Source organism: Ambystoma mexicanum, chromosome 2q, assembly GCF_040938575.1.
Source record: "Ambystoma mexicanum isolate Mex_15411 chromosome 2q, UKY_AmexF1_1, whole genome shotgun sequence".
NCBI classification, from domain to species: Eukaryota; Metazoa; Chordata; class Amphibia; order Caudata; family Ambystomatidae; genus Ambystoma; species Ambystoma mexicanum.
In genome coordinates, this window is record NC_090924.1 from 1,299,903,239 (window position 1) to 1,299,918,144 (window position 14,906).

The following is a 14,906-nucleotide window of genomic DNA, read 5'->3' on the forward strand; positions in this document are numbered from 1 at the left end:
TTTTAGGTCTTACCTGCTCTAGCACTTTCAAGTTTTACATGCGTCAGCATTTTCAGGTTATATATGCTCCAAAACCATCAGGTAACACTAGCTCCAACACTTACGGCCTCATCACGAGTTTAGTGGTAACCCTTAAATGCGGCGGTGACGCTATTACCGCTGCATTGAAGGGTCCACCAAATCACAGGTTTGGCAGGATTTACCCACAGCTGTGAGCTGGAGGAAAATCCACAGCGATTTTGCTGATTTTTGGCGCTATTGCTGCCGTGCTAATACCGCCGGCGGAAATAGCGCTGATAATGTCCCAATAGGCCCAATGGGAAATGGGGAATTCCTGAATGGGCCCAATGGAGAATGGGAACTTACCGTTCCGCCAAACCCGTGATCCGGCGCTAACAGCGCCGGGGGGTTTCGCGGTAACGTTAATAGCCCCGGCGGTAATACCGCCGGAGATAGCGGCCAACTCGTGATGAGGCCCTTAATGTTATACCAGCTCCAACACTTTCCATTTATACCTATTTCAACATTGTCTAGTAATATATGTTTCAATACCTTCATGGTAATGCTGTTTCAACAATTTCTTGTCATACCTATTCAAATAGTTCCCTGTTATAGCTGTTCCAATACATTTTGTGTATCTAACTGCTCCAGCACTTGCTGTTATAGCTGTTCCAATACATTTTGTGTATCTAACTGCTCCAGCACTTGCTGTTATAGCTGTTCCAATACATTTTGTGTATCTAACTGCTCCAGCACTTCCAAGTTACAACTGATGCAAAAAGCCCAGTTTATACCAGCTTTGTCACCTTCAACTTATTTTTGCCCCAGGTGTCCCAGGTTATTCCTGGTCGGGAGGATAGCTCAGGGGCAATGTGCTCCCCTTGGGAGCAAGACGAGATGGAGCAACACAGGTTCGATCCCTGGGTCTGAGCTTAGAAACCTCTGGGTATTAAGCGCATTATAAATAATCTATCATATCATATTATATCTGACAGTTAGTTTATACCCACTGAAGGAGTTCCAGGTTACACCTGAACCAACACCCTCAGGCTACACCAGCTCCAACACTTTAGGTTATAGCTGCTCTAACACTTTCCAGTAATACATGGTTCAACAATTTCTGGTATTTCCCCAATTAAATAAATAATAATAATTCAGTAAATAGGGTATACAGGGATAAGACATGTAACCCTGTTCCCACACTTTGTTGTTATACCTGCTCCAGCGCCTGCTTCTACGCTTCCAGTTGTGGTGCCGAGCATTTCAGAGGTAGTTTTTTTTTGTTTGTTTTTTTGGATAGTGGATATATATATATGTGGATAGTGCAATTCACCTAACCTGGCACTGGACGACTGAGGAACAAAATGTAGGCACCTGCGCAGACAGACCTCACATCCAAATCAAATGCACGCTCTCTTGGCGACCCTCTTCCCGAACCCTTTCCGCGTGAAAGAATGCCGTCTGCGATGGTGGACTGTCCTCCGAGCTCTTGATTTTGTAAAAGAAAGGAAAGGCGCCTTCTCTGCTGCAAAGTCTGCTCTACTAAACAGACACACTTTCCCAATATGCTGAAACGTAATACAGATTTATGTACTAATTATTGAGTGTGAATGTCGCATTAAATGTATAGAACTTTGCAATTTCATTGTTAGTTGAATATGCACTTTTCATGTTTGTTGCAACTTCTACAATGCCTTGCTGGATGACTTTCTTCTTCTAGCCAATCATATGAATTATGGTGTGGAAGTAACCTTTACAGGGAACTGTGACAGCCATTGGCCCTCATTACAACACCAGCGCTAAACTATGGCGCTATTAGCACCATGGTTGGTGCCGGTGTTGTAACAGGTCCGCCATGGTTCAATGGGGAATTACCACCCCATTCCAAGGTTGGCGGGGCGGTAATTCCCCATTGAACCATAGAGCTTCCCCATTCCCATTTTCGCCCCATAGGGCTCTATGGGAATGGGGAAGGCGCTAAGTACGGTACCGCAAATTGCGGTACCGTTAAAATTTGCGGTACCGTTATTACCTTCAAGGTCCCTTTGCGGGTCTCTACTTTAACGGCTGGTGCAGACCAGCCGTTAAGGTCGGGTCCTGCAAAGGGACCTCGTAATCGGGCGCTAATGGGTTAACGGCGCCGCAGCCTTTTACGGCACCGTTAACCCATTAGCGCCAGGGTCCTAATGAGGCCCATTGCGTTTTTGTCATATTGTAATTCCATGCTCTGATATTTATTGTGCCGTCTTTTTGTACGTAAGTGTTTTCTCCAGAAAATGTTTCATTACATATTCAGGCCGGTTCTATGTGATATTTCCGCATTTTAAAGGCCGAACACAAAAAAGACAGATTCATTTTGGCCTTTAAAATAACAAAATATCACATACTTCCCCGCCTCTCAGAAGGCGTTCCCTTACCGTCCTCACCCCCACCCTTTCCCACTGGTTTTCCTGTAAATCGGAAGGGGGGTTTCAGTCCCCCCCAAACTCTCATTTGCTCACCCACTACCTCATTCCTCCGGATGTACGTGGTTATTTTGCTAACGAAAATGTCAAATTCGAAAATCACGAATTCTAAATGCCAGTAATGAAATAATCACGTATATGAACCCAGGCCGCGTCCCCGCCCCAAAAATCTTTAATTGTCCCCGGCTTTCCTTTTAATGGAAGCGGGGACACCCCAGCAATCCCCAAAGTACCATATTGTCGATCAAGGGGAGCGGGGACACCCCTGCAACCGCTCTTCTCCGTGATCAACAATATGGTATTGCGTTTTTTTCCAATGCCGAATTCAGCATCTTTTTGCGGGGTTTTTTTCACAACATTTTATGTGGCACCCCTTTCCTCTCCTGCCCACGCTTGTCAACCCCTGCGCACACTCGGATTTGGCAGGGGCATGGCAGTTCCATTTAGAAAGACGTCTCTGTGCGGTCAGAGAGCGGTCTTTATAAATTGATCTTTTTTTATTTCGATTAAAAAAAAGGACTTTTTCACTTGATACCATTTATGCCATACGGCCATTTCCTTTCTGCTTATATTGTATGTCCCTATGATCTGTAGTTCAAGGGACACCTGCTTTCAGTTTACCCCTAATTTCGCTCAGAACATCCCACAGTAATTCAGGGCAATTATCCCACAAGAGGGTGCTGAAATGTCAGCTTTATTAACCAATCCTGCACACTGGATCAAAATGTGTCGAGAGATGTTTTAAGCATTGGTTTTGGGCATAGGAGTCATGTGTCGAGACCTTCATCAACCACTTTGTTTTGATTATGACCCGGAGTGGCAATCGGTACACACACAATTGGCAATTTAACGACAAACAGCATATTGACAATAAAATATAAGGAGAGCCACTTACTGCTTATGGATTCCTCCTTGCATATGTTACGAACAATCCTTTTCTTAATAGAGTTGAGCTCACTGAAATTGTCAACAGTAAATTTCTTGTCCGGGGATCCAGCGATTTCCAGAAGCTGAGTGTGACTTACCACTCCCACACCTATAGCATAGATATTGATAGACCGCTTCCTCAAGAACTCAGCCGCCTTCGCCACCTTGTCTTGTGATACGCCATCTGTTATGACAAGCAAGAGCTGTTGGATGCCTTCATTAATTCTGCAGCCTGAACGCGGGGTGAAGAGAGACCTGCCCACGGACCTGAGGGCGTTGCCAATGAGGGTGCCTCCTTGCATCTGCTGAAGGCCCCCAATTTGATTCTTTATGCCTGAGTCAGATAAAGAGGACGCCATCCCAAACTCATCTTGATAGGTGACACTGAACTGAGCCACCCCAAAGTGCACCATGCCCGGCCGAGTATCAAACTGAGCCACCACTGATGACATAAAGTCTTTCATCACCACAAAGTCAGAGTCGCTTATGCTGGTGGAGCCATCGATCAGGAAGACAATGTCAGCTTTGTGGACTTCACACTCTGCAAAGGAAAACCAAAGAGCAGTCACTCAGTAGCAATAAGGCTCAGGAACATCAAGCTGCCCCAGATCAATGTCCCCAACCCCGGCTTCACTTATGCAGCTGCAGTTGGGCATACATGCCAGTGCCCCAGAACCAGCTGGGCTCGCTAACTCGTGTATGGTTAATTTAGGTAAAAATAACTTCTGATATTTGCAGGACTGCGAAACATATATATATTATAGGTGAAAACTTTGTACATCGTTTTTTCTCAAAATTCAGTTGCTAATAACCTTTGACTCTCTGGATGGATTTGGATGACATTTTCCAAAGAATATGTTTGTCATGGGCTCCCACAAAAGGGACATTTTGGAACAGATTAACAAATGAAAATGTTATTAGGAAATCAAAAAATACTGTTTTGAGGTCCACTACCATTTATTTTCCCATAGAGAAAAAGTGCAATTTGTGAACAGGTGATTTGGACCAAATAAGAAACAATTTGTGCTCAAAGTGTTGACTAAATTTTCTCGACTGGTCGGGGTAAATCCTTCCAGTAGTTTTTAACATATTTGAGGCAGGGGGTGCCACCTGCTCCCCAAAAACCTTTATATATCTCCCATGGTGCTTTGCAGCAGAGAGGCTTTTCAGAAGTGAAAACCTGTCAATTATTTTTGATCAATTCGAGTGATTCCCACGATAATACCGGGGAAGTTCAAAAAGCTATTTGGAAGACGAAAAAGGATGCAGTTTCATCAGGGTAGAAGTGGAAGGCAGAGGGGAAGAGGACACCATGTGAAGTTGGGGGTGGCCTGGGGGGCCAGTTACAGTTAGACCATTTACAGCTTATCGGGGGACAACAGTGGGAATCTTGCGAGATTACTGCGGCAATGCCTCAAAACAAGCTTGCAAAAGAAACAAACTTACATGAACCGAAGAGTGATAGGGGGTAATGGGAAAAGGTTAAGGAGGTAAAAAGCAATTGAGGAGAGAGAGGCGACCAAGAAAAGATGAGGGGCCACATGGTAAGTGCGCACGAGGACGTAAAATACTTTTATATTTTTCTGTGTTTTTCGGCTTATCAGGGGTATACTGGGGGAATATCGCAAAATGTGCTCAGAAGAGAAACTGTGTCACAGGAACCGAATAGTGACAGTGGTTAATGGTAGAGGGTAATGGGGGGAAAAAGCAATTGAGGGGTGTGATGGACTAAGAAAAGAGGAGCAGGACACCTAGCAAGTTCCTGTGAGGACGGGAAATACTTTTTAATTTTCAAAAATGTTCATCTTATCGGGGAAATACCAGGGGAATTTTACACGATTACTGCAGCAATTTTCGACCATTTTTTCCATTATCGGGGAAATCGACATAATGCTTCGCTACCGCAGGGATTGGAAATTATTTCTGGGGTAATTACCGCAGATATAGGGAGTGGAAAAAAATATTTGACACCTTCAGAGATCACCTCTCCTAGGCAGTGGGCAATGGGTCTTTGGGAACAAACTATTGCTGTAACATATACAATGGCCATTGCTGGAGCCCCAAATAAATGTATTATAACAAAACCCTTGAAATGCAATGAAAAAACTGAAGAGAGAGATACAGTGATCAGATTTAATGTGACAAAAACTACATAGCAAATACATAGCAACAAAACCTTTGAAAATTCAGTGAAAAAGAGACGTTAAGGCGAAGATTTATCGCAACAAAGCCCCTGAAATTCAGCAGCCATTTCAAGCAATTCCATCTTAACTACATGCCCCCTGTTGCACAGCGTATGACCACAATAATGACATCAGAGATTACATCACTGATTACATCATTTATGACATCACTATCACTCATCATGTATGTGAACATATTTTTGTTTCACTCCTTCGGTACATATTTTATTTTATTATACTTAATAATATAGGAACATGACATAGAACATACACGGGTACACATGTATGATATGAGTACATGTGGAGCATTAATTTGTAATATTTATCAAGTTATAAAATATTAAATAGAAGTATGTGACATTATAGAAATACCTTCAATTTCATTTAATAGGGAGCAATTACAATACTCCATTGCATGGAATGCACCTGGCTGTGGCAAATGTACTTCAGCTATTTGTAAGATAATATAATATGTAAATATAGTATTACAAAATGAAAAAAGGAATAGATAGAATGAAACATGTATGGTCCTGATTGCTATGAAAGTATTACATGTACACATTTTACTTTTCTATTTTACTTATTGCAAACATATTATACAAACATATTGATTTCTAAATTAGAAGTGTAAAAACAGTAAAACAAAATGCATGCCCTTATGCATTGTGATAGTGGTGTAGAATATAAGAATTCTAAGTATGGGGAGGTTAAAAGAAAATGCATACCCTTATGCATTGTGATAGTGGTGTAGAATATAAGAATTCTAAGTATGGGGAGGATAAAAGAAAATGCATGCCCTTATGCATTGTGATAGTGGTGTAGAATATAAGAATTCTAAGTATGGGGAGGATAAAAGAAAATGCATGCCCTTATGCATTGTGAGAGTGGTGTAGAATATAAGAATTCTAAGTATGGGGAGGATAAAAGAAAATGCATGCCCTTATGCATTGTGATAGTGGTGTAGAATATAAGAATTCTAAGTATGGGGAGGATAAAAGAAAATGCATGCCCTTATGCATTGTGATAGTGGTGTAGAATATAAGAATTCTAGGTATGGGGAGGATAAAAGAAAATGCATGCCCTTATGCATTGTGATAGTGGTGTAGAATATAAGAATTCTAAGTATGGGGAGGATAAAAGAAAATGCATGCCCTTACGCATTGTGATAGTGGTGTAGAATATAAGAATTCTAAGTATGGGGAGGATAAAAGAAAATGCATGCCCTTACGCATTGTGATAGTGGTGTAGAATATAAGAATTCTAAGTATGGGGAGGATAAAAGAAAATGCATGCCCTTATGCATTGTGATAGTGGTGTAGAATATAAGAATTCTAAGTATGGGGAGGATAAAAGAAAATGCATGCCCTTATGCATTGTGATAGTGGTGTAGAATATAAGAATTCTAAGTATGGGGAGGATAAAAGAAAATGCATGCCCTTATGCATTGTGATAGTGGTGTAGAATATAAGAATTCTAAGTATGGGGAGGATAAAAGAAAATGCATGCCCTTATGCATTGTGATAGTGGTGTAGAATATAAGAATTCTAAGTATGGGGAGGATAAAAGAAAATGCATGCCCTTATGCATTGTGATAGTGGTGTAGAATATAAGAATTCTAAGTATGGGGAGGATAAAAGAAAATGCATGCCCTTATGCATTGTGATAGTGGTGTAGAATATAAGAATTCTAAGTATGGGGAGGATAAAAGAAAATGCATGCCCTTATGCATTGTGATAGTGGTGTAGAATATAAGAATTCTAAGTATGGGGAGGATAAAAGAAAATGCATGCCCTTACGCATTGTGATAGTGGTGTAGAATATAAGAATTCTAAGTATGGGGAGGATAAAAGAAAATGCATGCCCTTACGCATTGTGATAGTGGTGTAGAATATAAGAATTCTAAGTATGGGGAGGATAAAAGAAAATGCATGCCCTTACGCATTGTGATAGTGGTGTAGAATATAAGAATTCTAAGTATGGGGAGGATAAAAGAAAATGCATGCCCTTACGCATTGTGATAGTGGTGTAGAATATAAGAATTCTAAGTATGGGGAGGATAAAAGAAAATGCATGCCCTTACGCATTGTGATAGTGGTGTAGAATATAAGAATTCTAAGTATGGGTAGGATAAAAGAAAATGCATGCCCTTATGCATTGTGATAGTGGTGTAGAATATAAGAATTCTAAGTATGGGGAGGATAAAAGAAAATGCATGCCCTTATGCATTGTGATAGTAGTGTAGAATATAAGAATTCTAAGTATGGGGAGGATAAAAGAAAATGGGCCTCATTATGACCCTGGCGGTAAGGGGTTTACGGCAGCGTAAACAGCGCCGACCCTTACCGCCTGATTCCAAGGTCCCTTAGCGCCATGGAGGATTTAACACCTGCTTTTAGCAGGTGTCAAAATCCATGGCGCTAAGGGACCTTGTTGTTAATTACGCCACCGTAATTTACGGTGGCGTAATTAACGCCTTCCCCACTCCCATTATGCCCTATGGGGCAAAAATGGGAATGGGGAAGGGTAAATGGGGATTGGGGACTTACCGCCCCGCCAACCTCGAAATGGGGCGGAAAGTCCGCCAACCACCATGGCGTAAACATAGTTTACGCCATGGTGGTAAAGGTACGACCCAGGCGGTAACTTACCGCCTGGGTCGTAATGAGGCCCAATGTATGCTTCATAACTTAGTAAATATACAGAAAACAAATGATGATTAGAACGATGAGGTTTCATTTTAGACATTTAATTGGATTTTTATTATTTTCAGTTATTTCTTTTATAAATGAATCATGGGTTTTTATTCCAAACTAATAGATTACCTGCTTTATTGCATTGATTTGTGTATGTACTTCAAATTGTGTACTATGCACTAAATGAAAAGAAATTAGAGCAGCATAAAATGTACGTGTAAATAAGTACCCAATATGAAACACAATTCTGTCGTATAAAGTGCCTTACAAATGATCAATAAAATAAATAAAATAAATACATATCTTTTTTTATAACAGAACAAAGTTCTCACAGTTGAAAATGTAAATTATCTAACCAGTGCTTTTTTCAGTGAAGACATGTATGATGTTATGTCTGATGTCAATAGTGATGCCATCAGTGTGGCCATATATGGTGTAATTAGTGATGTCACTAGTGATGCCATCAGTGATGTAATCTCTGATGTCATCATTGTGGTCATACGCTGCAGAACAGGCGACGTGTAGTTAAGGTGGCTTTGTTTGAAATGGCTGCCAAATTTCAGGGGTTTTGGTGCCTTCAATCTTCTCCTTACTGTCTTTACTGTCTCTTTAACCAAGGTTTTTTCACTGAAAGAAATAATAAAAACAAATATATATATATTTATATGTGAACATTTGGTTCAAGAGAGGATATGGTGGCAGTGAATCGAGTAAATTAGATATATAGTTGTCTAGTGGCTGACATTGGAACTTGGACACATGTGTACTTGCCCCTGCTTTGGCCCTCAACCATACCTGTGGGATTGTATGCAAACCCTGGTTCCACAAATCACAAATACATATTATTATGATTATGAATGATCAATGGTACAGCGTGCTGCCATGTACTGTCCCAATAGTTTTTTCCCAAACCAACCACATCCTGCTTTGTGCAGTCCATCCTCACTTCAGGCCCTTTGGGTGTCCTTACTGGAAACCCCTGTTTACAATCCGATATTGAGTCCAAAGTGCAGCGATTGTTCCTAGAAATTAGTGTGTGGGATACATATGCGGCCATAGAAAGTCATGGCTACTCACTGCCGCAGAGATTGAGAGCCACTATGCCAAAGCGAGATATACATTGCATGTGGTTGGTGTCTGGGATTTAAGCCTTTATCCACGCTTACGTTGAACCTTGGGAAGAATATCATGAAAGTTGAATGTATAGGCCCACACTGACCGTGTGGTCAAAAGAATGCTCTTCCTCTCCAGCACAAACATCCATTTAAAGGTGATGGATGACCTACTTGTTTGCTTTGTAACAAACTGCAAAGCGTAGGAATTGAGGCCAGACTGAGGCTGCATCATGAGGATGCCCTTCTGAACCTATACACTGTCAGGAAACAAGGAGGCGAGAGGGAGGTCCAAACCAGAGAAAGAGCTTGGTGTCAGTTGTGGCCCCGTCTGGGCTGCAGTGGAGGCGTGGCTTGACACAGATCGACACGTGCTGAGGTTCTTTCCTCTGCATGGTGAGTGAGAGCTGAGAGTGGGCAAGACAATTCAAGTGTGTCGGGATTAGGAGCGGAGCTGGGTCGAGCTTAGTGGAGCTGAGGGAGCTGGGTAAAGACATCCACAGGAGCCGGTATCTTCGTCTTGTGAAGCGGTGGGGCTGTGGCCCCCATGAGCCAGGAGACATCGCAAGACATACGCCTCAGTGGAGTACAGAACTGTGTGTGGGGCTCGGGTTGCCGCAGCGTGAAGGAACAGACAAAGTGCGTCTGCACTGTCTCCTTGCTCCTCCCTACTCTGCTCTGCGGATCGTTTTGCTTCACCTCGGTATTGATTGGTGGGTGATGGGGATTCACTGTTGATTGTGGATGGAGTGACATCCTTCCATCTTAAGCCCTGGGTTGGAACATGTGCCTTGAGGTTCATCATCTAACTTCTCCCTCCGCCAGTATCACCATGAGGTCTCTTCTGCAACGACTGCTGCTTTACCTATCCTCTTACATGCAGCATAGTAGCTGCAAAATGTTACTGTGTGCACACAGCCCCCTGACCAGTATGTGCAGAGAGCGCCCTCGCTGTGTGAGTGGGCTATACAAGGGTGCAGATTTTTCTTCTTTTGTTTCTATTCCCTGTGAAATCTCTAACACTGTAATACAGTGGCTTTCAAACCATAAACTATACAAGTGCGAGCAAGTGTGGTCTGCAGCTGTCTGTGGTGGCTGAGGGAGAGACCATCTAGTGTGGCTATAAGCAGATAGACTGAAGTTTGTTGGTGCCTGTGTTTCTAGAGTCGCCAAACTCTTTGTATTCTCCCCTCATGGCCTCTCCAATTAGTCCTCAGGATAATCTTAGGAGAAGTTCAACATGTAGCATAAAAATAGCTACTCAACCCTCCGGGTTCCGGTTTTCTTGCTGCTATCACCCCCATAAGTAATGCTCCCATACAGACTGCAGTCACAGATACAAACTTGAAGGTTTCCCTAGGCAAATTCTCAATTGCACGACCAATAACCAGGGGGATAGCTCAATAGGGAACACTACAGAACCCCCTCTTTCAACAGGAACTACCTCCGCTCTGGATACTATACAAAAGAAAGTTGACTCACTAGTTTAAGGGATTCTTTTCTAAGAATGTGTCAGGAATGTTATGATGGTTCAGTCCTCTGGAAGGAAGATCATATACTGACTCTTGTTCATCAGCCTCCACCTCCTAAACCTACAACAATCTCACAAGACTCATCTACAATTTATTTAATTATTTTTATTCAAGTGATCCTTGTTTTATTTCAAACTTTTTATCATAGAACATTCCTCATATCTCTGTAGCAAGTAAGTACAGTACGACACCTCATATTCGTCCATCTCATTTACATTCATTTCCAAAACCACTTTAAAAAAATGTACCAGAGCAAATGTAGTCGAAAAATGGAGAGAGAACCAGAATTGGTCCACATCCACACACTGGGGGTCATTACGAGGTGGGCGGTAAGGGAGTACCGGCACCGGTAAGGGCACCGGTGCCGGTAATCCCTTACCGCCCTACTACGAGGTCCCTTAGCGGGTCCCTTCCTTAACACCTGGTTTTACCAGGCATTATGGAAGGGACCCATTAAGGGACTTCAGAGCTAAAAGTGGGCACGTTATTAGCTCCATCCCCATTCCCATTGAGCCCTATAGGGACTCAAATGGGAATGGGGAATGATTCCCGGAATGGGGATTGACCGGGTCCTCCAAGGTCAGAATGACCCGGTAAGTCCCTATTCTGGGAACACGGACCCAGAATCCGGTAAGGGGGTAGCCATGGCGCTTATAGCGCCATGTCTACCTCCAACTTCGTAATGACCCCCATTGTGTTTCAGAAACTGCCTGGCCCAAAAATGTAGATCTTGAATCGGTCAAGCCAGGGCAGGACAAAGTAATGTGCTTAAGTGTTTCTTTCTCCCCTTCTTTAGAACAGAACCTACAGTCTGCAGAGGTGACTTGCTTTTAGATTTTCACAATTTGTTTAGTGGCCAGAAGGTTCATCCTGAAGCGCATACATTGATTCCTATACCATCTGTTGGGAAACTTGGTGAAGTACTTCGGGAGGGAACCCCATAACTTATGTTTGTCTCTCAAGGCAGTAGCAAGTTTATAAGTAGTCTTTTCTTCGATAGTTTTCATCCAATCGTCCTGCCATGGTTTCCATTTTACCTTGGCAGGATTACCGATTAGTACATCTAAGTCCGGCTGCAGGTGCTGTAGGTATTTCTTGCAGCTATTGCCCCACTCGATTAATAAGATGTTTCTATCATTCTTCAACTCTTGGCCCAGAATTTGGTAAGACCTAGGCGGGAAGGGCAAGAGGCATTTACGATACAAGGCAATAGTTCTCCATGTCGATCTTGCTTGCAGGTAAGTCAAACCCAGCTCGAACCGGAATAATAAGGTTGGTATCAAGTTTGGGAGCTTCAGAATTTACCTCCAGAAGCGTCCTTCTAAAGATGGCCACAATTCCTCAGTACCGTGTAGTAACACCAGCGTGTCCTTGGCTTTGAAAAAAGTCAGGACAGGCAAAACTGAAAAGTTACCATATTTCTTATCTATCAGCCTGCCCTGGGCTATCAAAGTTTTCATATTGGTCCCCAATGCTTGTTGGCGAGGTAGGTCGATCTTGCTGTTATTAATCAGAACCCCCCCCAGGTTGGTTACCTTTTGAAACTCGCTAGGGGTTGTTGTTTGACATACAACTTCAGCAAACAAGTAGATCTGGACCCTTGTTGTAGATGACTTTGTGGTATTCACCGCCAAGCATTTGATGCCATATATTCGGTGAGGGCATCCAAATTCTGATGGAGGCCGACCAGTGTCGTATCGACCAGCACTAGGTTGTCGGCGAAAAGGAGTCTTGAAACGCCTTGAACACCTATTTTTGCTGGAAATACTTTCATCTTGTCCAAAGCCTCTCCAATATCATAAAGCTACAGGCTAAATAACGTGGTGGGCAAGGCACACCCCTGCGTTAACCTGCCAAAGGTGTCAGGAGGATAGCTCAGGGGCAACGCACTCGCCATGGAAGCAAGATGGCGCTGAGCAACACAGGTTCCATCCCCGGGTCTGCGCTTAGAAACCTCTGGGTATTAAGCGCGTTATAAATAACCCATTACAATTTACAATTACAATTGATTTCGTCCAAAGACCCTGTGAATTAAGACAGATTTGAACACTGGTAGAGTCATAGAGTGACTTAATAGCCTCCAGCAAATCTGCCAGACATTTCTACGTCTCAATTTTGGCCCATAGCAGTTGGCGATCCACGCTATAAAATGCCTTTTGTAAGCCCACAAATGCCACATAGACCCTTTTTCTCTCATTTAAGACTTTTGCTTTCAACAGATTTATCAAAAAAAGGTTCAGTTTATGGACATATGGGGGATCTTTCTCAATGTGTATGGTTAAAGTCTCATGGTGACTCAATATGCTGGTGTGTTTTGTCCAAATTCACTATTACCCTGAAATGTATTCTGATTTGCTCTTATGCAAGCCAAGATCATGCCATGTTACGTGGGGATGTGTTTATTGATTATTTATAAATTGTACTACCAAATGATACAGTTAGATATTCTTCTGTTTCATTCTCTTCTCCTTTTCTGGTCTCTTTTCAATTTTCTCTTTATTTATGTTGTGTTATGCATTATGAGATGATTTTTTCTTCTTTTTCTTCTCTTTTGGACTCAATCTTGTGACCAGGTTTGTAATTTTATGAAGCTTGTTTATTTCTAATTGTATTGCAAACTTTATTGGTGAAAATAAAAAATGATAAAACCAAAAAAAGGTTCAGATCTGCGCTGACACCCTTTATGAATCCAATCTGTTTAGGGTCCTCCCTTTCAGCTGTTTTGATCCAGTTCTGCAAAAATGTTAACAGGAAAGCCACTAATAGTTGACCCAACGTGCCCAGAAGGACGATCAACGGTAGTTGGCAGGATCCGTCCTGAAACCTCGCTTGTAAATAGGGACCACTATCTCCGATCTCCAAGAATCTGGAATCTCACCGGCTCTCATAATCTTCTGCTTAAACAGCTCAAAAACAAAAAGAATCCAAAGCTCCAGAGATTCCTTGATGATAGTGTTAGTAATACAATCTGGACCCAGGGCTTTAAAATGGTTAGCCTTCTTAATTAACTATTCAACATCTAATATATCCAGAGGAAGTGTCCACCCAGACGACGCTTTCCTGGACAAAGGCTGATTAGTGCATCCTCTTTGTTGAAATAGTTGTTGATAAAGTTTGTCCATGTATCTTCTGTGACACGTTTGTCAATAAGATTGGACATGAGGGCCCAGTTGTGTTGAGCATTTCCATATGGCTCTTGCATCTTTGTTGTACGGGGTGGCAAGCATACATTCTGCTTCTTTCTGGAAAAGTGCACCTTTGTGTGTAACCAGCCAGTTCTTATACTTCTGTTTTCTTTTCATCATCAAAATTAAGTAAAGGGCATCTCAGCGGCGAATGAGATGTTTTAGATCTTTCCTCAAGGTTTTTTCCCCAGTCAGATTTGTTTGTCAAGCAAGTATTTATGGGGGCAAGCCCATAACAAATCTTTTTTAGGATGGGTCGTAAACTCCAGAAGTAACAGGACATTGTTCACATTTGCCCCCTTCCTCGTCAGGTTGGTATAGTTTTTAGTTAGTGTTATGATGTCCTTATGTTTTATTCTGAGACGATTTGCCCCTTGAGTTGATTCAATAGCCGTTATTCGTACAATTTGCTTTTGGCCTCAGAGGCCCTTCCAAGTGAGTCTTAATCACTTCAAAGAATGCAATGTCTTGAATTAAAGAACTTGAAACAAAAACATAATCCAAAAAACTAGATGCATTCCCATTTGTCCAAGTTGCTCTCGGAGGGCAATCTCCCACAGTTTGGCCATTTCAGATGTGGAGATCTCTAGAGTTCATCATATCTATCCACCCAGCAGCTTTGGCTTCTCTTGAGGTGTTATTCTCGTTTGCTAAATTGGAGTGCTTATTTATGGACAATTTAGATCACCACCTACGATTATGTAATGAGGATTAAAACGCTCCACCCATTTGTCCAGGGTGGCCCTCACCATGTTGATAAACATCGTGGTGGCGAATACCCCTTGGTTTCAGTAGATATTAAGCAGCAG

General features: G+C 42.2%; 1 protein-coding gene across 1 annotated transcript in view; it reads right to left on the reverse strand.

The window, feature by feature from the left end:
• Positions 1 to 14,906, reverse strand: part of COL6A6 (collagen type VI alpha 6 chain) — an 858,285-nt gene that overhangs the window by 404,028 nt on the left and 439,351 nt on the right. The window contains exon 9 of the mRNA XM_069646627.1: positions 3,361 to 3,933. Coding sequence (XP_069502728.1) covers positions 3,361 to 3,933 — 573 coding nt within the window. The remainder of the gene's footprint in view (positions 1 to 3,360; positions 3,934 to 14,906) is intronic.